Source organism: Taeniopygia guttata, chromosome 32 (genome assembly GCF_048771995.1).
Source record: "Taeniopygia guttata chromosome 32, bTaeGut7.mat, whole genome shotgun sequence".
Classification (NCBI taxonomy): domain Eukaryota; kingdom Metazoa; phylum Chordata; class Aves; order Passeriformes; family Estrildidae; genus Taeniopygia; species Taeniopygia guttata.
In genome coordinates, this window is record NC_133057.1 from 4,997,539 (window position 1) to 5,020,081 (window position 22,543).

Here is a 22,543-nt window from a genome sequence, read left to right on the forward strand (position 1 = left end):
TTTGTACATAGTTTTATTGTTTGTTGTTCCCTTTAGATATAGGTTTTAGGGCTTTGTTTTGTCTTCTGTAAATACGTTTCAAATATTGTTGTTAGATATGATCTTAGGCATATACGTTCAATAAATTGTTGTTATTACAAATATTCTTACAAAAGTCAATGTGTTCTGTGTTTTCATCGCTATTCTTCTGTAAATAAACAACCCTGATTTTTCACACCCCAGTTCTCTTTCCATTTGCTTCAGACACAGGCAGTATTGGCAAAGTTGTGTTTTCCGCTTGCTCCAGGTTCCCAGGGCGGGAGGTTCATGGGGGAGCTGGCACAGCCACCCCAGGAGTGGGGGTACCTGCACAGAGGGGTCCCACTGACAGAGGTCACTGTCTCCTTGCAGTCTCTCTGGACACACTTGGTAGCTGCAGGGGCAAATCCCAGCGTGCCCGGTCCCGTGGGATCCCATGCTGGGACTCAATGTCCCAGCCAGGGTGAGCACTGCTTGTGGCCCTGGGCTCAGCATGGCAGGCCTGGTGCTCACACCACTGCAGAGTTCAAGCTGGCCTTGCACAGCTCCGTGTTTCTCCCAAAAATATCACTGCTGCTGCACCTGGGGTTCCCCAGTGCTGGCCTTGTTATCCCTACTGCATGGAGGATCACATGGCATGGCAAAGGATGGATCCCATGTGGCATCCAGCCTGCCCTGATCCAGGCTGGGCACCAGCAGGGGAAGGTGCAGTGCAATGTCTGCACAACCCAACCAGCCATCCTACCCCAGCCACTGCATGAGATGGAAAAGCAGGTGGGGAGTGACTCCAAACAGCGCTGTCTGATTTATCTTAGCCAAAAGCAGCACTGGGGGTTGTTGGGAGAAAGGGAGAATTCACATGTTCAGTGACACATTGGAAGGACCCTGATCAGATTCACAGAGTAAGGAGAAATTCTGCATCCCTGATTTGCAGTATTTTCTGCTAAAACACACACCTGTCAGCCCAGGTAAAAGCAGATGTTCAATAGAGAGCTGGGTGGGATTAGGGAACAAGCAGATAGGAATAGGGAAGCAGCAGTATGTGACTTCTGTGTAGTTCTGAATGATGGTGTTCAAGACTGAGCTGCATAGTAATAAGAAATGGAAAAGCAATGATGGGAAAATTAATAGACGTACACAACAATGGAGATGAGATTGGATCTGAGGCAGGACTTGGTTCCAATCAAATCTTCCTGGGAAGAGGCCTGGCTTCAAATCACATTGTTTGCTTTCCTTTGAAGAACAACAATATCCAAAATATGACAGATGAATATTCCTGGGGTAGAGGTTGGTAATTCAACTGCAAACCTCAGGAGAGGAAGGATTGCAGGAACCACAAGAGGAAGACAAATTGTAGTCTCATCAAACAACAGAAAAGTCCAGTGCCTGTGTATAAATATACAGCGCTTGTGTTGAATTCTTCCAGGAAAATGCAAGTCTGAAGTGAATCCCAGGTGTTTGACTTCATGAAAATTAGCAAGCCCTGATTCGATTTCCTTCCCAGTCGGTGAATATGAAATCCCTGGGCAGATGCCTCAGTTCCAGGTGTAGGTAGAGTGACTGTATCCAGGAACCTCTCTCTCCTCTGCATCTCCCATTTTTCTGAAAACAAGTCCACACAGTGGCCCCAGCGGCAGCACGTGTCACCCTCTGAGCTGCACTCGCTGAGATTTAGATTGCAGCCCAACTGAAGAACAACAAAGGCTCCTTTGTGCCCATACCCAGAGACAGAGCCCAGAATTGATGTTGGAAGGGATTTAAAGGGCAAACACAGGTGGCTCTAATCCCCCTTCTCACCTCACCTCGGCAATGTAGCTCTTCTTTTGGCCAAGTTCAGCAGCCCACTCATAGAATCCTAGCATGGTTTGGCTTAGGAAGGAACTCATTAACATCTCATTCCATGCCCCCTGCCTTCCACTATGCCAGGTTGCTCCAAGCCCTGTCCAATTGGTCTGGAACACCTCCAGGCATGGAGCTGCCACAGCTTCTCTGGTCAGTCTGTTCCAGGCTCTTTCCAATCTCACAGAAAAGAATTTCTTCCCACTCTCCTTCTAAACCTGTCCTTTGTCAGGCAGAACCCATTCCCCCTTGTTCTCTCCCTCCAGACCCTTTTCCAAAGTCCCTCTCCAGGTCTCCTCAAGCACCTTCAGGCATTGGAAGGAGCTCAAAGGTCTCCCTGGAGTAGCTCCAGCAGCTCCACATCCTTCACCAATTCCAGAAACCAACCAGAGTTCAATAAATAGGAGACAAGAACTAGGTGGTTCAAGAATGGTTACCAACACACGGAAATGACACAGGAACCCTCAAGCCCTGTGCTTCTCTGAGACCAGCTCTGCATTCCTCCCACGCTGAGGGAGGGCATCAGCAGGAGAGATCAGCACTGCCAGGGCAAAAGGTGGCCTCTTTTCATGGCCCTTGAAACTGGGCATGTGAAATGAGGTACACAAAGCCAAAGGCCAGGTGGACCTGTCATCTCTGAATGGCTCTTTACAGTCTTCCCAGGAACATGGATGACAGTCACTGTTTTGCCAGGGAAACAGCATCTGTTGGGAATGGTGTGCAGAAAATGTGCTTTCTGCTCCTCTCAGAGCCAAAATTCCTACCCATTCTTGTAAGTCCCTCTAAGAAAAGGACCCTGTTCAGCTGAGTGACAGTGAAGCAAAAAATCAACCCAGGAATGCAGTTTCCTGCTCACAATACCCTCCATTCACATGGGTGACTTCACACTGGCACACAGGAGTAGGGAAGGAACCCAAACACATCATTGTAAATAAAATCAGATGTGTTGAGGGATGAACACATCTCACAGGGATATGGAAACCTCCCCTGAAAACCCAGTTCAGGGAGAGCCTGAGCTCTTTTGTGGCTCTAGGCAGGAAGATGCTCAGGATCTCCCAGAGAGGCTCAGCAGGCAGTAGGATTGTGCCTGGATCTCGCTCTGGAAATGCCAGTGGCTCAACTGAGAGCTCTGGGAATGATTTATAATGCACTGAGAGGGGCCACAGTCCTGCAAGGGTCTTTCATCAGGAGCAAAGAGCAGCCTGGAGGGTGGGGAATGCTGGAGCTGTACCACTGTGTGCTCATCCTTCACCTTAATGGGGAGCTGCCCCCAAAGTTGCTATGTATCAATTTTTTTATGGTTCTCCTGTTTGGTATATTGTGGAGCAGCTGTTTTCTGTGGCTTTTTATGGTGGGAAGCAGCCATTTGCCTGCTGTGATATCCTCACAACTAATACTAACTCCTCATTCCCTTTGGTTTTATTTGTGTTTTTTTAATCCATTGGTTTGATTGGTTTGTGTGGGTTTGTTTGTTTTTGGGTTTTTGTCTGTTTTGCTTTGAGTTTTTTGTTTGCTTTTTTATAAGTGAGAGGTGAACTTGGCATAGCCAAACTCAAGAAAATGTACACCAGGCTTGACTTTCCAGAAATTGCTTTTGGCTGCCTTTAACTTCATCCTCCAGGCTCAGGATAACCAGTACATTTGCAGATTTTCCTCTGCAACTTTAGCTTGCCCGGACTGTGTTCCGTGTTTCACAAATGGAGAAGAAAATGGATATTGTGCCAAGCTTCATTTCAGCCTGCATCAGCATGATAGAAAAGAAGAAGAAAAAAAAAAAGAAAATATTCACCAGTTAGAGCAGAACCAGTGTCCCACCATCTTCCCCTCCACTGTTATTAATTTTGTACATTTAGAGGCAAACCTGGGCCTAAAGTTTCCATTGCTCAGTTCCTGATGCAGGATTGCAAGGGTCCCACAAGAAAGGCTGGGACAGAGTGTTCAGAGTGTTCAACAAGGCCTGTGGCAACAGCACAAGGGCCGATGGCTTTCAGCTGCAGGAGGCTGATTGAGGTTGGATCTCAGGAAGCTGCTCTTTTCCACTGAGGCTGCTGAGGCACTGGCCCAGGCTGTGGATGCCCCATCCTTGGGAACAGGGCTCTGAGCACCATGGTCTGGGGGAACGTTGCTAAGCATGGAACCAAAGGCTCTCTAGCTCAACTGTCACGTCACAATCCATGTCCCACCTGGAACTGCCAGCAGCCAGCAAGCAGCACAACACAACTGTTGGCCCTGGGGTCAGCACACCCTGCACGCTGCTCCTGCCCGCTCCTGCCACCCTTCTTGTTCCTGCCCCCGGATACCCCCATCATCAGTTTCGATAGCTGCCGAAGGCCTGGATTGCGTCATCCATCCCTGCAGGATGCTCACCTTTGTCCTGAGAAAGGTACGGTGCCATTCCATGGAGGTGGATCCCCCCATCTGCCCGGGTTGGCTGGAGTTCTGGGAGGATGGGGTGGGACAGGGACCCCACTCTGAGGTTTTGCTACCTCTGCAGGCTGTCGCAGACAGAGAGGAAGAGATGGAGGTGGACACACAGATTGATATGGAGGAGGAGATGGAAGTGGATGGAGAACAGACTGAAGAGGAAGAGATGGAGGTGGATGTGGAAGAGGAGATGGATGTGGAAATGGAAGAGTACACTGAGGACATGGACATTGGTGAAAAAGATGAAGAGCAGGCCATGGTCCTGGGATGAAGACTGATGCCAGCAGCAGGACAGGTACGTGGTCCCCACAGGACGAGTGGGTTCCCTGCAGCCAGGCTGGGGCTGGGCTGGGTGGTCCCTGCTCTGGCCACACAAGCCCCGTCCCAGTGCCTGGGGCCCAGCCCCCAGACTCAGCCAGCCTCAGCTCTGGCAGCAGGGTCCCACTGTGCCAGCCTGGGGACACACGGAAGAGCCCTCTGTGCCTGACTGCAGTGACCATGGCACCTGCTTTTCTTCCAGGACTGATGGAGATCCCGCACAGAGACGGCACCCTTTTGTACATAGTTTTATTGTTTGTTGTTCCCTTTAGGATATAGGTTTTAGGGCTTTGTTTTGTCTTCTGTAAATACGTTTCAAATATTGTTGTTAGATATGTTCTTAGGCATATACGTTCAATAAATTGTTGTTATTACAAATATTCTTACAAAAGTCAATGTGTTCTGTGTTTTCATCGCTATTCTTCTGTAAATAAACAACCCTGATTTTTCACACCCCAGTTCTCTTTCCATTTGCTTCAGACACAGGCAGTATTGGCAAAGTTGTGTTTTCCGCTTGCTCCAGGTTCCCAGGGCAGGAGGTTCATGGGGGAGCTGGCACAGCCACCCCAGGAGTGGGGGTACCTGCACAGAGGGGTCCCACTGACAGAGGTCACTGTCTCCTTGCAGTCTCTCTGGACACACTTGGTAGCTGCAGGGGCAAATCCCAGCGTGCCCGGTCCCGTGGGATCCCATGTTGGAGCAGGGCTGAGCCTGCGTGGTCCTGCACAGCCTCATCCATGGCTTTTGCCTGGGTAGCCTCAGGGCCAGCGAGGTGCACTGGGCTGTGGGCAGCCCCTGTTCCTGGGCACCCTGAGGGGCTGGACCAGCCTGGAGGCAGCCTCAGCACAGGGGCCTCGGTCTTACATGGACCAAGATTTCCTTTGGAAGCCCCCTCTGTCACCAGACTCTGGTACATGCACAACACAAATTGATCCTCCTAGTTAAAGGTGTGACGTTCATTGGCACAAGTTTGTCCCTTGGACTTTGTAGCACAGCAAATGTCAGCGCTTGTCATCCCTGTTCTGCACTCCCTGCTCGGGCACCAAAACATCTGAACCTGACAGAACATTTCTAATTAGCCCCAACCTGCAGAGAGCTGCAGGGGGAGAACCCACCCCCAACCACCCAGAGGAACACTTGACATTGATAATCGGGGGCAGAGCTGAAACTAAAGTATTTTAATGCCAAGAGAGGGAATTTTTAAATTGCTGAATTCATTCTCCAGGAACAATAACGAAAGCTTTTGGCCTCCTCACCTTACAGAGATGTGTATTGCTGAGGTTTGCTTCTGGGTTATGACTGATTTTTATTCATCTCTTCAGAACTCTGATGCTGATCCTGGCTAAGGTGCAGAGATGATATTTCAGAGCCAGATGAGCTCAGCACAGCTTGTGCAATGCAGAATTTCCAGACCCAGACATTCAGGCTATGCAAACTGAGACTTTTTCATCTCTGTGCAAAGATCAGTATTAGGACATCGCTGCTGTACCACAGACTTCTCAGAGCTGGCCCCTTTATCCAGCCCTCCCCAGTCACTGCACAGACTTCACTCCAAGCTGTTTCTGATAGAGTTCAGTAGCACATGGGTTTTAATCCTGGTTTTTCTTCATCTTCTCCTGAGCTGCCTCCAGACACGGTGTGTGGGCACTGTCTGACAGCAGCAGCATTAACGTCTCACCTCCCTGACACTGAGGTTCATGTCACAGCTTTTCATCAAAAGCAGCAAAGAAATGATTCCCACGGGGTCCCACACAGCTCTGTGGGGACTTTGTGTGGCTGCACTTCCAGCACCAGCCCAGGTGCACAGGAATTTCAGGAGGAGATACAGAAGGAATTGGCCATTCACAGAGGAAAACATGACTTTGCATGGCCCAGATCCCCAGAACACAGCAGACTCTGGTAACCCAGACTCTGCACTTTTACTTTCACCTCTGTGCCTTACTTTGCCTCTCACTAAACTCCTCCCAGTTTCCCTCATGCTCAGGTTCCCAAGATCATTACAAGCAGCATTGGGAGCCGGGATAGAGGATGGGAACTGTCCCAAGGCTCAACAAAATTTCTCTTCTCAGGCCTGACAAATCCAGCCAAGGAGAGAGGAAAAGCCTGCATGAAAGACGTGTGAAATCAAAGCAGTAATCAAATTTAGGTACAATGAGGGAAGCTGAAGAGGTTTTCAATGTTCAGAACAAGATTAGCAGTTCCAGACACAGGAGGGATTCATCATTTTCCCCTCTGTAACAACTCTGATGCAAATTGCATCTCAAATCCTTCTCTCCAGCTCTGAGACCTCTTCAGCCACAAACGTGGTGCTGAATTTTTAAAGCAAAATGGAAGCTGGTCAGAGGTGGTTTGCAAATAAAAATCCCAGAGGACAGTTTGGAAGCACCAGCAGGAGCAAGGAGAGGCAGAGCCTGGCCCCCGGGGTGCAGCACAGCTACATGACACATGCCTGAAACTCTAAGAAATTAAAGAACTTGCCACTGGTTTCTCTCCCACAGGAACTACAGAAGGTGCTTTATGGAATCCCTGCCTCCTTCATACTGCATCAGCATGCAGGAGAGCACAAAGATGAAGATTACAGCACTTTCTGCTACTACTTACATCTCCTGACTCAAATCTCACCAAAATCTATCACTACTGATCCTTCCCAAAGCCTCAGATTGACTTGGTCCTTGCAGGATTTCAGTTCTGAGGAGCATGAAAGAAGATAAAGGCACCTGCAGAGACCAGAGATGCAATGAGGTGCATTTCACTGCCCAGGTTAGTGCCTCTAAAACCATCAAAATCAGCCCTGTTGACAGCACCAAGCCAACAGCAGAACATCAGGGCCTGCACAGGGTTGGAAATACCATTTTTTAATATTTCTCTCATTTCATGGTGCCATTGCAAGTGACATCCCATGGTGCCATCCCATCACTCAGCAGCAAGTATTGGCAATCAGCTTCAGGTGGATTTTTAGTGCTGAGCAAATAAGAGGCAATTTTACTTTGTTTCCAATGAATGAAATTTCACTTAAATCAGATGAACTCTCTGTTCTTGAGGCTGGCCAGGTACTAACCATTGCCAGCTCCCCATGCCTGGATGTCAAACTGCTCTAATATTAAAAAGTTAAAATTATTTGGCTTTGTGTACAAGATTATTCTCTCTCAAAAGAATTTGGATCCATATAATTGCATTTCCAAGCACTAAACTCAGACCAGCCACAAAGAGCACAAGAGACAAAAAAAAAAAAAAAAAAGAAATAGAGATTTCTAAGGAGATGGAAATTGAATGCTGATTTTTTCCCATTATACAAAGTTTCATAAATTATCACCTGCCAGCTTCTTGGCTTCACTTGTGTGGCCACCACTGAATACACTCACAGATAAGAAAATGTTTGTCCTACTGAAAACTGGGACTAGAAGTAGAAAAAGGTTCAGATATCGGAATTAAAAGACAACATAATGAAAAGAGCTGCCTTATAATAGCAAGATATGATGGACAGCAGGAATAGCTGAAGCCAGTAGTATGAACTATTCATACTACAAAGACTTCTGACAAAACCCCCAATAACCCAAAAGCAACGTTTTGTCTGGCAGAGCTGATAGGAGCCCTGTGCATTTAATTCAGTCATTGGCAGCAAGTGGAGATGGGCTTGAAGCTCCTTCGGTCCACTACTACTTTTTTTTTTTTTTTACCCAGAAAATGTAATTACATCTACTCCTTGGAAAGAAATTATTGCCTTGAGTGGTTCAAGGCAAAGAGTTTCTTCCCATAGCCACTCATAATCAGTCATCAAGAGAAATATTTTCTCAAAAGATCTCTAAAATTTTGGAGTGACTTTCAACATAAATAACTTGGTTATTTTGCTCAAAATGATAAGGGAATTGAATTGTGCTCCCTCAGCTTAAAAAGAAGTGTTTCTTCCCAGTTCTTCACAAGGAGGAACAAAACACTTTGTTGCAGCAAACTGAAGGGAGAAAGAGATTTCCTTCCCCCTGAGCTGTACAATAGGAGACAAATTTCTTGCCAAGAGGCAACAAAACCCAGCCAATTTCCAGTTCTTCTAGTGTCAGGGAAAAGCTCTGAGGATCACAGAGATGTGGGAGACAGAGTGGGAGGAGCAGGGGATCTGCTGGGGGTTTGGGGTGGGGGGCAGATTAAAGAAATGTTCAAACAAAACCCGTGAGAACTCAAGGCTCCATCCCTCAGAGAATAAATTCAATTTGACCCAAATGCCATTAAAATCCAAAAAACATGGAGGCGTTTCCCCAAGCTCTGCTGAGCCATCAGGTACAACCCAAGTTACTCTGTGGGACCAGGGCAGCAGATCCCTGACATAGGACAGGGATGCTCCTCTGGGAAACCACCTGCATTGCCCATGGGACTCACAAGATCTGCTTCTAAAGACCCCAACATCCAAAAACCTCCATATTAAAAGCCTGTAATGTGGGGTTTCATTTCTCCATCTGTCTGTTGTCACTAGGCAGCTGCTCTAGTTCAACACCCTTCTGATGAGTACAAATTTTCTCTTAATTTCCAGCCTAAACAGGAAGTTATTTCCATTCATTCTTCTGCAAGTACTGGGAGCTTGTACCTGATTTGCTCTTCCTCTCCTGATGTGCATTTGCGCACATAAAGTGCCAAAGCCAAGAGAATTTCTTTGTTTAAATCATGTAATTTTTCCTTATTATTTCCTTCCCATATAGTTGCATAGATTTGATGCTGGCTCAACACAGAATTTTGACAGCACAACGTCCAGTTTTCACACTGAGGAAATACAGCAAAGAAATTCCAAACAGAGACCCTAATAAAGGCAATAAAATGCCACATGCCTGTGTTTGCTGCAGGGAAGAATACTGCTGCTTATTAAATCATTACAAACAATTAAAGCAGCAGAGGGGAGGAAGACAGCCCTATCGTTTCCAGCTCCCCAGTCCTCTGCCCCTGGCATGAATTTCATAAAGCACAAATCTCCCAGCAGAAATCCCTCAGCAATTGATTTCCTACTCGTGGAACACAGCAGACAGACACCTTGGCATTCCTGGCCAGAAAAGGAGAATTTGCCTCTGTGATTTTCCCAGTCATGCAGTTGTGATGTCAAATCTCCCTCCCTGCCCTGCCAGGAGATTCCTGAAGTGACATTTTTCTGTAGGGTGACAACCCTCCGGAGAGGCACAGAGAGCTCTGTGTCAGTGTAAGGGACCCCCACAAGGGCAGATCCCTAATTCAAGCTCCATCTTTGTTCACAAGCAGTTCCTAGCAGAAAATCCGCAGTGATTGCATATTGCATTTCCCCAGAACAGGTAATTTCAAGCACATTTTTCTCTTGAGCTGTTCTGCCTTCCACAAAAGCAGCATGCCAGGGATTGCTTTGGAGATGAACACCAGGAAACATAGCAACACCTAACAGCCAAGACCATCCAAACCCACTTAACAGCTCACCCCCACATCTCCTGGACTCACTTGAATGCCCAGGAGAGTCTGAGAAGCCAACTGTTTTATAAGAAAGGTAAATGACAGGGGCAACCAGCCCCACACAGGTGCTCAGGCAGGGGAAGGAGCAGAAGTTATCCAGCCCTTACTGACAGAGGTGCAGCTCAAGTGATGCTCACTCACTCTTTGAGTCGCTTTTGTTGCTTTTACATTAGCAACACATCTCCATGCCACAATTGTTCCCCCACCCCGCGGCCACATGGAAAAAATTCACTGGTCTCTCACCTCCTTTTTGCCTTTCTCTGCCTGAAATCATTTTTCCCTCATACAACCAGCAAAACAGGGTTTGTTTTCATGCTGGAAATAAGTCCAGAAATTCCTTGACCGATTTCAATATGGACAACATCACTACAAACCACCCATTACTCAGGGTGGGCAAGGAAGGGAAATCTGACAACAGAGGTGGGAACACCAGCCATGGGTAACAGCATCATATTCTGCCTCTCTCATGGATGCTTTTCTTCCCAGTCCAGAAAATTCCCTGCCCTTTTTAGGGCTGCAGAAGGTTGCTGTCTGCCCCATAAAATGAGGAGCAAACCAAGCAGGTATGCTGCAGAACACCTTTGTTCCTATGATATTATTCTGCTGAACCCATAAACCCACAGAAGAATGGGCACTGCCAACTCCTGATTGCAGAGGAGGGAGCTCATCACATCCGCCCTGTAAATTAAGATTTATCAGAGAGGGAGAATTGATTGTCAAGTAACCTGCAGAGGCACAAAACTGCTCTGCAGTTTTCTAGGACTCACTGAGCAGTACAAAAAGGTTATTGATGCAGTTGGGGAGTGTTTCTGTACAGGATTTGCACCTCCAGACATCCCAGGTGGGGAAAAAATTTACTTAACATTTGCAAGAAGAAAGCAGTTCTTCTTATTTAAAAAAAAAATGGAAAAAATAAATAGAAAATCAACTTTATGGCAGGGAGCCTCAGTAAGAGTTTGCAGAACTTGGTGAAAACAGGTCATTTACAAGGAAATAATTTTCATCTGCCTTCAAGTGGAGTTGTGAAGCAGGTGGAGATGGAGATGTCTCAGTGAGTGTGCTCCTTACTGACAAAATGACACTGATATTACCAAGTATTAGAATTGAAAAACTTCAGTGATAATTCAGCCCTCCAACACAAAACAGCTTCTCCCACGCAGTCAGCACTTGTCTGAAATCATTCCCCTTGGCAGGAGGCCCTGCATGGCCTGGTGAGTTCTGTACTTCAGAAATTATTCCCTGTGGAGAACACAGATGTGTACCTTTATTTCTTTGATTTTTCTTCTCTTTCACAAGCATCCAAAACTTTGGTGTGGTTATCTATAATTTGCATCAAGATGATTTCTGATGGGGACTTTATTTACCCAGACCACTGTGAAATCCCCAGTCAAAGACCTCACAGTGTCAATCCCCAGGGAATTAAATTTTGGGGCTTTGCTTTGGGGCTCAAATTAGTTTTTAAAGAGAGAAGAGCCAGGTGCTCCTGACTGTCACTGCTCTTTTGGCTGTTTCTGGGGCCCACACTGAATCCAGCCCCTCCCTCACGGGCTCAAGCACTCCCACTATGGCCCTGACCATGGGGTGCAGATGAGCAGAGAGCACCAGTCATAAACCTCACCTTGTAGTAATCCCTTCCCTTTTCCATTTCACATTTTAAATTATTTTTATGAGTTTTATAGCACACCATTTGCTACTCAATTCACCTTAGTTATCCAGCTTACATTTTTCTCCATTACGCTGACAAAACCAACACTCTCTTAGCACTGAATTTTCATGAGCACATACATGACCACAAGAATTGTGATGCCCTATTTAAGTAGGTCAGGCTGGTATTAACTGTAAAACAGAGCTGCAATGAATTATTGCAGTCCAAAGCTAAAATCAAGTTTCACTAAGCTCAAACCAGGCCTTCTGCTTTTTCCTTTTTTCCTTACAATAGTTGATGGTATTGTAAACTTTTTAGTCCACAATGTCTATTGGCCAAAAGAGGGTGGAGGAAGGTAGTAGCTCTGTGTAATTGCACTGGAAAACGTTGTGCCAGGAGACAGATTTCATCTGTTATGTTGGTTTGGGGTTTTTCACAATGAACCTTGTACAAAATATTAGACCATTTCTCTAAAACATGATACTAAGGTGAAGGTGAGTCATTTCACTGTCATAACACAAAAGGGAGGGGAAACCAGAGTGAACAAAGCAGCAAATTCATTCAGCAACAATTTGCACTCCATAACCCTCTCATGAGGAAGCTTTTAGGCCAGAGGAGCTCTGCTACTTAAGCAGACAAGGCAGCACATTAAGCTGTTGTTTAGAGATATTGGAATATATTGCACAGAGCCTGCTCCCTGGTGAGATCCCTGAAGGGCTCCCAGCTGTTTTCACAAGGATGCATTACAGCCCTATTGCAGTGCTGCTGTTTTTAGGGCCCAAAGCTTTTCCAAGCAGGTCAAGCAATCACAGAAAGGGCGACTTTTCACAAGTGACAGTTCAGATAGCATCAAAAAAGTCAAAGTGACAACTTGACTTTTGGACATGGCAGACACCAAGGGCTCTTAGCAGCTGTGTTACAACCAGCTTAATAGGAATTAAATAATGTATATTCCTGCCAGGAATGCTGATGGATCATAGAACTGCAGGACACCCTCATCTGACAGCAGCACAGGAAGGACAGGGATCCAGGGAAGAGCTGATTCCTACCTACTGACTCACGCTAACTTTGGGCAAAAAACATCCTTTTATTTTGGTTTTGCTCTCATCCTTTCAAACTAGGATTCCTCCTCGTGTCTAAATCTTCAGTTGTGCTGAAGAACCTCCTTGCACACGCTCTGTGCACATCTGATAAAGGCAAGCAGCAGGAAACAGAGCCCTGTTAACATCTCCGTGGTCAAGAGAACTCCCAAAGGAAGCAATTAGCTGTACCCCTGAGTACTGCAGCACCAGGTCCCATCACATCCAAGGCTTTGCCCTCACAGGTCCCACAGGCAAATTACTCAAAATCTGTCACTCACATGGGTTGATGGAAGAACTCTGAGATAGAAAAGCAGAAAAGCTCCAAGTCCAGATGCCTAATTGACCCATAGATTGACACAGCAGATTAGTTTGTCCTGCTTCCAGAGTTAAGGAGGATGAGGCAGCAGCATCTCTGGCACAGTCAGAGCCATGGGACAGTTCTTCCCCACTCCTTGTGGCAGCACTGACACAATGGAAGCCCCAGGCCATTCCCCAAGCTGCTCACACCCCACAAAGGTGATGAGCAGCACTGAAAAGGGGGAGAGTCCACTTCCAGAAACCTCCCTCTTCCAAAGAGCTCTGCTTTCAACAGACTGAGCTGGCTCAGGGCAGCAAACCAACCAAAGTACACATTCACTTCCAGCCCTGGAGAAAAACAGGAATAAATGCTGGAGAATAAAAGCATCCTGGAACGTAAGCAGATTTTTATTTCTCTCTGGAGCAAGGCTGCTTGAAGCCAGACCAGCAGGGAATGGGAGAGAAAATTAATGTGTTTAAAGCAGCATTCCCTCTGCACTCTAAATTCTCACAGATATGTATTAATTGCAGCAAGACTGGCACCGTGTCCTTGCTCCCACTGTCATGAGTACTCTACCAGAGCTCTCTTAGTAACACATCTGACAGCACAGCTCCTGCTGCAAGCCAGGCAACCTCTTACAATGCCACTTGCTGCCCTCAATGGCTGGTGGCACCTCTGGGTGGCCCCAGACAGCGCCACGGGGCTGGGGGAGGTATGGTAGAAGAGCCAGGGTCTCCAAGAAGTGCTGGGAATGAGGGCTAACCCATTGCAGGAGCTTCTCAACCTCTTTCCTGACTTGCATGGAACAAACAGCTTCAGCCAGCCACCCAGCAGCTCCCAGGGCTGCAGCTTTTATTCCCCATCACAGCTGGTCTGAGGGAATTGCTAATACGGCCTTTGTGTTGATTGCTCCCCTGCAGAGACAGGCAGTTATTGATATGTACTTTCCCTGACAAAAACAGGCCCTTTATGGACTCCTTACTCCCATTTTCCTTCAATCACTCCCTGTACCCCTTTGCCTTCTGGCAGGCAGGATGTGTCACCAGCCCCTGGATCCATGACAATTATCACCTTCTTTGCCCACAATTCACCAGTTTACCCACAGAGACATTTGCCCTGCAGGTACCCCTCACCACCTGCAGCTCTTGCCTGGCTCCCCGAGGTGTCCTACAAGGTGAGCACCATCACCTCTCTAAGCCAGCCTGGTTCAGTCAGACTGGGGAGGTTTTGGGGGAAAGCAGGAGGACTTCCCAGCTTGTGGGTGAATGTTATCCTACAAGTAGCCTGACCAGGCACACTTAGCTTACCAGAAGCAATTACTGCCCTTTTGACATGATCAGGTCTGGACCTTTCTCAGGACAGCAGGTCCTGTTGTGGTAGGATAAGGAGGGATGGCTTTAAACAGAAGGAGGGTGGATTTAAATTAGCTATAAAAAAGGGTTTTTTACAATGAGGATGGTGAGCACTACCACAGGTTACACAGAGAGGTGGTAGATGCCCCATCCCTGGGAGCATTCGAGGCCAGGTAGGATGGCTCAGTTCTGAGCAATCTGATCTGGTTGACAATGTCCCTGCTCATTGCAGGGGGGTTGGACTAGATGACCTTTAACAGTCCCTTCCAACCCAAACTACTCCTTGATTCTATTATTAACCTGCAATGCTTTTGAAAGCCTGAACACTTCATACAAATAAATCACCTTAATAACCAGTGACTGCAAGACAGCCAGCGGAGAACATTTTGTTTTGGTAAACAGATTATTGATTGTATATCTGTGTCCCTGAGATGAACTTGACTCCTTGACAGCAGCAGGAGCCCAACAAAACAGGTTCTCCATAACTCTAAAATGGTGCATGGCCTTTATCTGGAGCCAGCAGCACATCAGCTTTATGAAGGCAATAAAGCACCACTGATTTAGCATTGGCAGGGACTTCCCCCTCCCTGAAACGCTGCCTTTTCTTTGTTTGCACAGCTGACCCAAGCTGCACAGTGTGAACATGGACTTCAAGAGGCAAAGTCCATCTCCATGGCATGGATTTGCCAGGAATAAAATCTCTGTCCTTTTCACACTGTGCTGATGATGGAGCTGTTGGCACAAAAGTAGGTCCAAGCAGGGAAAACACAGCTCGTGCCCTTTGTAGCAGCATCTTCAAACCAGTGCCTGATTTCCAGGGCTTTATGCCACTGTAACATTTATAATCAAGGGATGCCCAGCCAGAGAAGATAAGAAGAATGAAACATTGCCTCAGCCTTCTCTCCAGCACTCCCCATCACACCTATATGCACGGAGGAATATTTCCTCACACAGAGGAAATATTTTTTCTGTTGGTAGAACAGTTCCTACTGCAAAGCAATTTTCTACATGAGTTTAGATCTGTTGACAATTGCTGTCCCCACAGCAAAAATGTTTTGTTGGAGAACCAGGCAAGGAGCTCCAAAAGCAGGTGCCAATAATTTGTTTGGGGCATATAAACAAAAGCCCCTTTACCACACCAGGCAATGAGCTTTAATTAGTCTCCATCTCATCTCTGACAGGTTGTTTTAATCAAGCACATCCTAAGCAAGGCACGGACAGCATGTTCACTATGGATAATGAGGAGTGAGGCAGAGGGTAAAGCACAAGGGAGCATCATCAGCACCACAGCTCCTGCAGCCCCCTCAGCTCCCAGCCCCTAAAACACACAGCAGCCAGGCACACAACCCCTGGCCATGGCAGCATGATGCCAATTCCAAGATAATATAGTTGGGGAAGAGAAAGAACAGCTTTTAAGCTATTCCAGAGACCAGAGATATACTTTATGCTGAAAAAATATAAAGAATTGTGGATGAAAACTACTTTAAGACCCTTTTGTCCCAGGGAATAGTTACAGATCAGCAAATGTAACATCACATTCTCCTGAATTTTTCTGCCTTCCTGTATGGTTTTCTCTGAAAAAGGACAACAGCAATACTTAGAAACCACATTCCCCCTGCAGACCTACCTTGCTTCATTTACAACTCCTTATAAACCACACCAGCTTTCCCAAAACAGGCAAGAAGAAAGTTCCGGGGGTGTTTCATCTGAAGAAGTATCATCCATATCATTCCTATGCAATATAATTAGACAATAAAATTCCAGTTTCATTTTTCTTAAGCCAAATATCTGGTTAAATTTTGGCCAAGGTACAGAAAATACCTTGAAGAGTTGTACCTTGGACATAAAAAAATTCCCATCTGCTGAAAAGTCAGTTATAGCCATGGCCTTAAGAAGTGCAATGAAATGGTTTACTGCCACCTAGCTACTGGTGCACAATAACCTTGCCAGAAGAATATAAAAACATCCAAAGAAGAGGAGCAAAGTGGAACACAGTTCTTGGCTACAGATCTATGAGCTGGCTCTCCTGGTTAAATGCACTCAGCCGGGTATGGCAGTGATGGATGCCCGTGTTTTCCTTTGCCTTATCTTGAAAGAAAGGTCAGGCAACATTTTAAAGGCTAAAGGAGACTCAAAAGACTCTTGATTTCCTTTTTCCTTTTTTTCTTCAGGGACGTGCTGGTAAAGTAATCTTACATTGTTGCTCTATAACCTGGGGTGGATTTCTGACAAGCTTCACAGGACTCCTGCACCTCCGGATGCACATCTGAATTTCCAAAGCCGGATCAGAGACCCAGCTGGAGAAACCCAGCCAAACTCCCCCAGAGCAGCCTTGATTGCAAATCCCAGTACGTCAGCAACCCAGACACCCTCCTCCAACTCGGATTAGAGGAAAGAGGCTCACCAGTGCAAGCAGCAGGTGCTGGAGGAGGCAGCGGAGCCGCTTCCCAGGTAAGGGACACTTCAGCCCTCTGTCCCCAATGCCGGCAGTCCCACTCACTTGATTGCTGTGCGACAATAAATGGCAAGAAAAGTGAGGCACTTCTCTTTGCAGACTGGTTGCCAAACCTTTGATCTTTACGGTGGGGGTAGGGGTCAGTTGTTTGCTCATTCCCTGTGGAGGAATTCTTGAAAGTATGGGTCAGGCAATAGTGATGGATGTGGTAACTACTGCAGATGGAATGATTCTTGCTGTGGCTCTAAAGTGGATTTGCTTTCAGGGTACTTTTCTCCCTCTTCCCTGGTTAATCCTGAACTTCTGAGATTAACAGGTTTGTCTGTCCGTCTGTGCCAAATTTGGGGTGCTGGCAGCTGTTTGTACTAGGGATGGTTTTCAGAGTGAGTAAGTTCATAGCCCACCCTTGCTTAAAGGTGTACTTTGATTGCAGGGTAATCCCCTTTAATGCTAATTTCAGAAATACTCCCTGAACTATTTTTTCCCCCTCTTTCTTTTGCTAGGGGACCCCGGGAGTGGGGAGTAGCAGTGTCAGAAACTTATTCATTGTTTGTGAAATCCAAGTCCAAGAAAAGCCTGAACTCCGACACAAAGGCAGGCGCTCATTAACCACTGGAACGCTTCTGCTCCTGCCCGGGAAGCCAGCGCTGTGCCAGAGAAACAGCAGCCGTCCCTCAGATCCTCCAAGGGCTGTGAACAGCCAGCCAGGCACGAAATTCCCCCTTCTGCCTCTTTGTTCCTGGCCAGCCCCTGAAGAACTCTCACAGCAGACAGCTGAACGGGAGCCGCTCAACTCCCCAGCAAAGAAACGCCAAAGCTCACCAGAATGCTCTCAGAAAGAAGAGTTCCTTGACTTATTTAGAAAGTCATTATTCTCTTGTTTTCTTGGTTCATGGAGCCTTATGTCTTCCAAACATTTTTTTCTCCCCTCGTCACTTCAAAATCTAACAGGGGGAAGAGGTAAGTTAGGTGGTCCATGAAGCCTCACAGCTCCCCTTTGAAAATAAGCTGCATCTAAATGAGGTAACAGCTGCTTCACACAGGAGGGGGGAAAAAAATCCCAACCAAACAAAAAATCTCTCACACTCCTGGGCTAGAGAGGTTTTCAGTGGCATCTGAGGGTGCTCTGTGATTAATAGGCATGGGAAACATCTCCTTTTGGGATGATCTGAACAGGTCCTGCAGCAATGCAGGAAACAGCTGCTATCCGGAAAACACCATGAGGTTCAACTTCACCCTCCAGGAGCAGGCAGCTGATTTCTACGTTGTCCTGCCTGTGATCTACTCTGTGATCTGTGCTGTGGGACTCACAGGCAACACTGCTGTCATCTATGTGATCCTCAAGGCCCCCAAGGCCCCTTCTGCTGAGCCCTGCTACAGGCAGGACAAAACCTGTGTGGTTGGCTTTGCCACTGATTGCCAAGAGATGTGTGGAGCTGTTACCTGCCAGGCCCCTGGATCCAACTGTGCACGTGGATCTCTCCCATCTTCTAGGGCAGAGGAACACCCTGCACCCAAGGATCACGGAAAAGCTCTTCTAAGGATGGCCTGTCCAAGGGCTGCATGGACAAACACCTCTTAATGACATCCTGGCACTGTGGGGAGAGAAACCAGCAATCACCAGTCAGTTGGAGAAGTTGCCCCCTGTTCCCATGCCCAGGCCATGCTGGGTGTGCCCAGAGCTGGGCCTAAACTTCCCCACGGATCCTCTGTTTGGAGGAGAGCAGGAGAGCAGGACATGTGCCACCTCCTCAGCAGCTGCCAGAGCGGGATGCTCTCGAGCTGCTGCTGTTTCCCAGCTCTGGTATTCCCCCGTGGCCAGAGATGAGGATCCACTTTGAGAGAGCCGTCATGGGAACAAGATCCACCCCCAGATGATCTCCTGGCCCCTCCTGAACGGGTGCTTTCCCATGACCAGGTGGTGCAGCAGGAGGCCCAGGGACCAGATCATCGCTGCCTCGCCGTGGTAGCGTTGGTGGTGGATCCATTCTGGTGGGCTGTAGGACAGGGTTCCTGTGGAATACAGACAGAGCTTATCAGGGGGGGATGCTGCTGCTCCCAGAGCCTGGCCCCAGCATCCCTGGGCGTGTAGGGGCTGCCCCAGTGGCACACGGGGCGACTGCTGCCCTCTCACCAGCACCTGGGACTTGTGTACAGACTCGGGGCTGGAAAAGAAGCCACTGGTGCTGGAAGAGGGCAGCAGAAACCCTGGTAAGGCCCAAGCATGACACACAAAACAAAAACTCAGAGGTAGAGAAAACCCCCTCTTCTCCCTGCCTGTATGGCCCCAAAAATGTTAACAAGCCAAGGCAAACAAGGGGAGCAGAGCAGTCCAAGCCCTTCCTCACCTGCACACCAAACTGGCATGGGGTCAGACCCCCCTCTCTGCTCCCCCATGGGGGTTTTGGTCGGGCTGGCTGCCCCAGCTCCAGCCCCAGCCCAGGCCACAGTGGGTGCTGAAGGCTATCAGCAGGGCTGGGAGCTGGACCCCCTCACACCCCCACCCAAATGAACCTGGCTTCAGCATTAATCCCATCACAGCTACAATAGGGGAAGCCTCGGTGCTGCACCTCGGCTGGGCCATGAGATGCCCAGGAACATCCCCTGGCAGGGCTCACCTGCAAACTGGGTGTAGGCTGTGTCTCGGAGGAAGGCGCCACAGCCAAAGCCGATCAGTTTCAGCTGCCCGGTGGCCAGGTCGAGCAGGATGTTCCCTGGTTTGATGTCCCTGCGCAGGACCCCGCAGCTGGTGCAGCGCCGCACAGCCTCCAGCACCTGCAGAGCAGCCCCCGCGCCTCCTCCTCGGACAGGAGCCCCGAGCGCCCCCCGAGCGCCCCGGGCCGGCCATCCCCAGGCGTTCTCTCCCGGCCCCGGGACAGCGGCGGCTCGGGGCCGGCGGCCGCGCTGCCGAGCGGCGGAGCTCGGGCCGGGGCAGCCGCAGCGGAGGCGGCAGCGGCCGCGCCGCTGTCCTCCGCGGGGCCCGGGAGGAGCCGGGGCCGGGACCGGAGCCCATGGCGGGGCCAGGGCCGGGCTCGGGCCAGGCGGAGCCAAAGGGCGGCGATGCCGCCCCAGCCCCGGGCACTGATGCCCGCCCGGCAGCGGCACCGCCAGCACGCCCAGAGCCCGGCGGAGGCGAGACCGCGGCGGGACGGACGGGGCGGGGACGGGGCAGCCCCGCCCGGGGCCGGGGGCGGGCCGGGGGCATGGCCCGGCCCGGCATGGGGGAGAGGGAGAACGGGAGAGGAGGGGACAGCGGGAGAGGGGGAGCGGGAGAGGAGGGGACAGCGGGAGAGGGAGAGCGGGAGAGGAGGGGACAGCGGGAGAGGGAGAGCGGGAGAGGAGGGGACAGCGGGAAAGGGAGAGCGGGAGAGGAGGGGACAGCGGGAGAGGGAGAGGGAAATTCGCTGCTTTCTCTGCTGCTGCTGCTGCTGCAGCTGAAGCTCCGTGTCCGTGTCCCCGTGTCCGTGTGTCCCGCGTCGCTGTGTCCCCGTGTCCGTGTGTGTCCATGTCCGTGTGTCCCCATGTCCGTGTCCCCGTGTCTGTGTGTCCCCGTGTCCGTGTGTCCCCGTGTCCGTGTGTCCGCTGCCCACTCGCCCCCGCGCCCAGCCCCGCGCTCCCCGGGGCAGCCCCTGAGCCTGTCCCAACACGGGAACTTTGCCGTGTTCAGCCCAAACCCAGAGTCTGGACTCCTGCACAGGGACACAGGAATCCCCTCGGTCACTGCTGTGCATTGTCCCTGCTGAGGGTCAAACGCTATCGGAGCACATTCCCTGAATGCTGAATTTGTACCTGACCCAAGCACTGCACTTAGTCTCCAGCATTGATTAAAAAAAAAAAAAAATTCAGGGTAAGGCAAACCGTGTGTAGCTCATGGTATTTTACAGTGTCTAAAACTTGCCAAGTCGTGGCTCTTAGAAGTGAGATCCATTTGGATTAATGGGATGGGGAAGTAGTGCAAGATGGAAAAGGGGAGCATAAAAGGAAACAGAAAAACATCTTAGATTGTTTTGTTCCATTTTAATTTCATTTCTTAAAAGCTGTTTCAGTTTTCCCAGAATCTTCTCCACAGTCCTGTTTGCTCTTTCCAAGAACCTTTGCTGGAGAATGAGGAAGCTTTGAGCAGCTTCTGCCACAAGATGTGCCACCAGCTGTGGCTTCTCTTGGCTTTCCACACCGTGTGTGCTGCTCGACTCTTGCAGCACAGCAGGACAAATATTTGAAGAACTTTACAACTTGTTCTTTCTTTTCCTTGTGGGCTGGGTAGTTGTGCCATTTGTGAGGTTTTCATTGTTATTGTTATTGTTCTACCCTAAGAAACTATGACAAGCTAGCAGGAATTGTCAGGGAATGCAAGCCTGACTGAATGCAGAGAAAGAATCTCCAGAGCCTGCAGCCAGAAATGGAGAGCTGGGTGATATCATTCCAACATCCCCATGGACATCTTGAAAGTGATGTAGAACATGAACATGGGCTGACAGAGGAAGTTTCTTTCTGAGTTCACTGTAGAGGATTCCACATCTGGTGCATTGATGCATAAGTCAAGAGTTCAATCAGTCTTGGAAAGCACCAGAACAAGCTGGACCTCTCAGGAGATGACTGAAAGAATCTGAAAAGGAGAAATGCAGGCAATGACTTGGTGAACTTTGTCTGGAAGAAGGGTCACTTTTTCCTAATAATTTCTAATCCATCTCCTCTGCATTTGTCTTTCTGAAAAAGGCCATTTGCGTCCCAGATTCACCATGAAATGGGAACCCTGAGCTTGTTGAAGTGCCTGAAAGATGCCCTGTTCCTCTGCAGGGACACTCAGGCTGAGGCAGGAGCCGGAGCCCTCTCTGGGGAAGCCTCCTCCGAGCTGGAATTTGTACCTTGCTGGGAGAGGAGGAGGAGGGGAGAAGGCTGGGCACTGTGTGGCAGGAGCAGGGATTTGGGCCGCAGGACATTCCGTCTGTGCCGCTGCCCCACAATGGGCGGGAACGCTGTGGGGAAGACTGGGGTCACTGGAGCAGAATATGGATGGCACTGGGGGGAACTGGGAGGACCTGGGAATTAACTCAGGTGTATTGGGAGGGACTGGGCTGTACTGGGAGGGATTGGAGGGGCACTGGGGCTGTACTGGGGATGAACTGGGCTGTACTGGGAGGGACTGGAGGGGCACTGGGGCTGTACTGGGCTGTACTAGGTATGAACTGGGCTGTGCTGGGAGGGACTGGAGGAGCACTGAGGCTGTACTGGGCTGTACTGGGGATGAACTGGGCTGTGCTGGGAGGGACTGGAGGGGCACTGGGGCTGTACTGGGCTCTACTGGGCTGTACTGGGGATGAACTGGGCTGTGCTGGGAAGGACTGGAGGAGCACTGAGGCTGTACTGGGCTGTACTGGGGATGAACTGGGTTGTGCTGGGAGGGACTGGAGGGGCACTGGGGCTGTACTGGGCTGTACTAGGTATGAACTGGGCTGTGCTGGGAGGGACTGGAGGGGCACTGGGGCTGTACTGGGGATGAACTGGGCTGTACTGGGAGGGACTGGAGGGGTTGAATGGGCTGTTCCCGCCTCTGCTGCCTCCCATTGGTCCTGACTCCCGCCCATCGCAGCCTCCAACCAATCAGCGTCAGGGATCGATCATGGCTTTGGGGGCGGTGCCTGGAGCCTGCGCCAT

At 49.3% G+C, this 22,543-nt stretch overlaps 1 protein-coding gene across 1 annotated transcript; it reads right to left on the reverse strand.

Moving 5' to 3' along the window:
* Positions 1-18,090: 18,090 nt before the first annotated feature.
* On the reverse strand, positions 18,091-22,543 carry LOC140681160 (serine/threonine-protein kinase pim-1-like). The gene is made up of 3 exons (XM_072920544.1): positions 22,528-22,543; positions 19,507-19,857; positions 18,091-18,901 (listed from the first exon to the last, which is right to left on the reverse strand). Exons 1-3 carry the CDS (start codon positions 22,541-22,543, stop codon positions 18,738-18,740), a joined length of 531 nt encoding a protein of 176 aa, XP_072776645.1. The 3' UTR covers positions 18,091-18,737.

Excerpts from the sequence above, each read along its gene's own strand:
- LOC140681160 (XM_072920544.1), bottom strand. Across the intron at positions 18,902-19,506 it reads AGCCTACACCCAGTTTGCAG|GAACCCTGTCCTACAGCCCA; the intron begins GTGAGCCCTGCC and ends TGTATTCCACAG.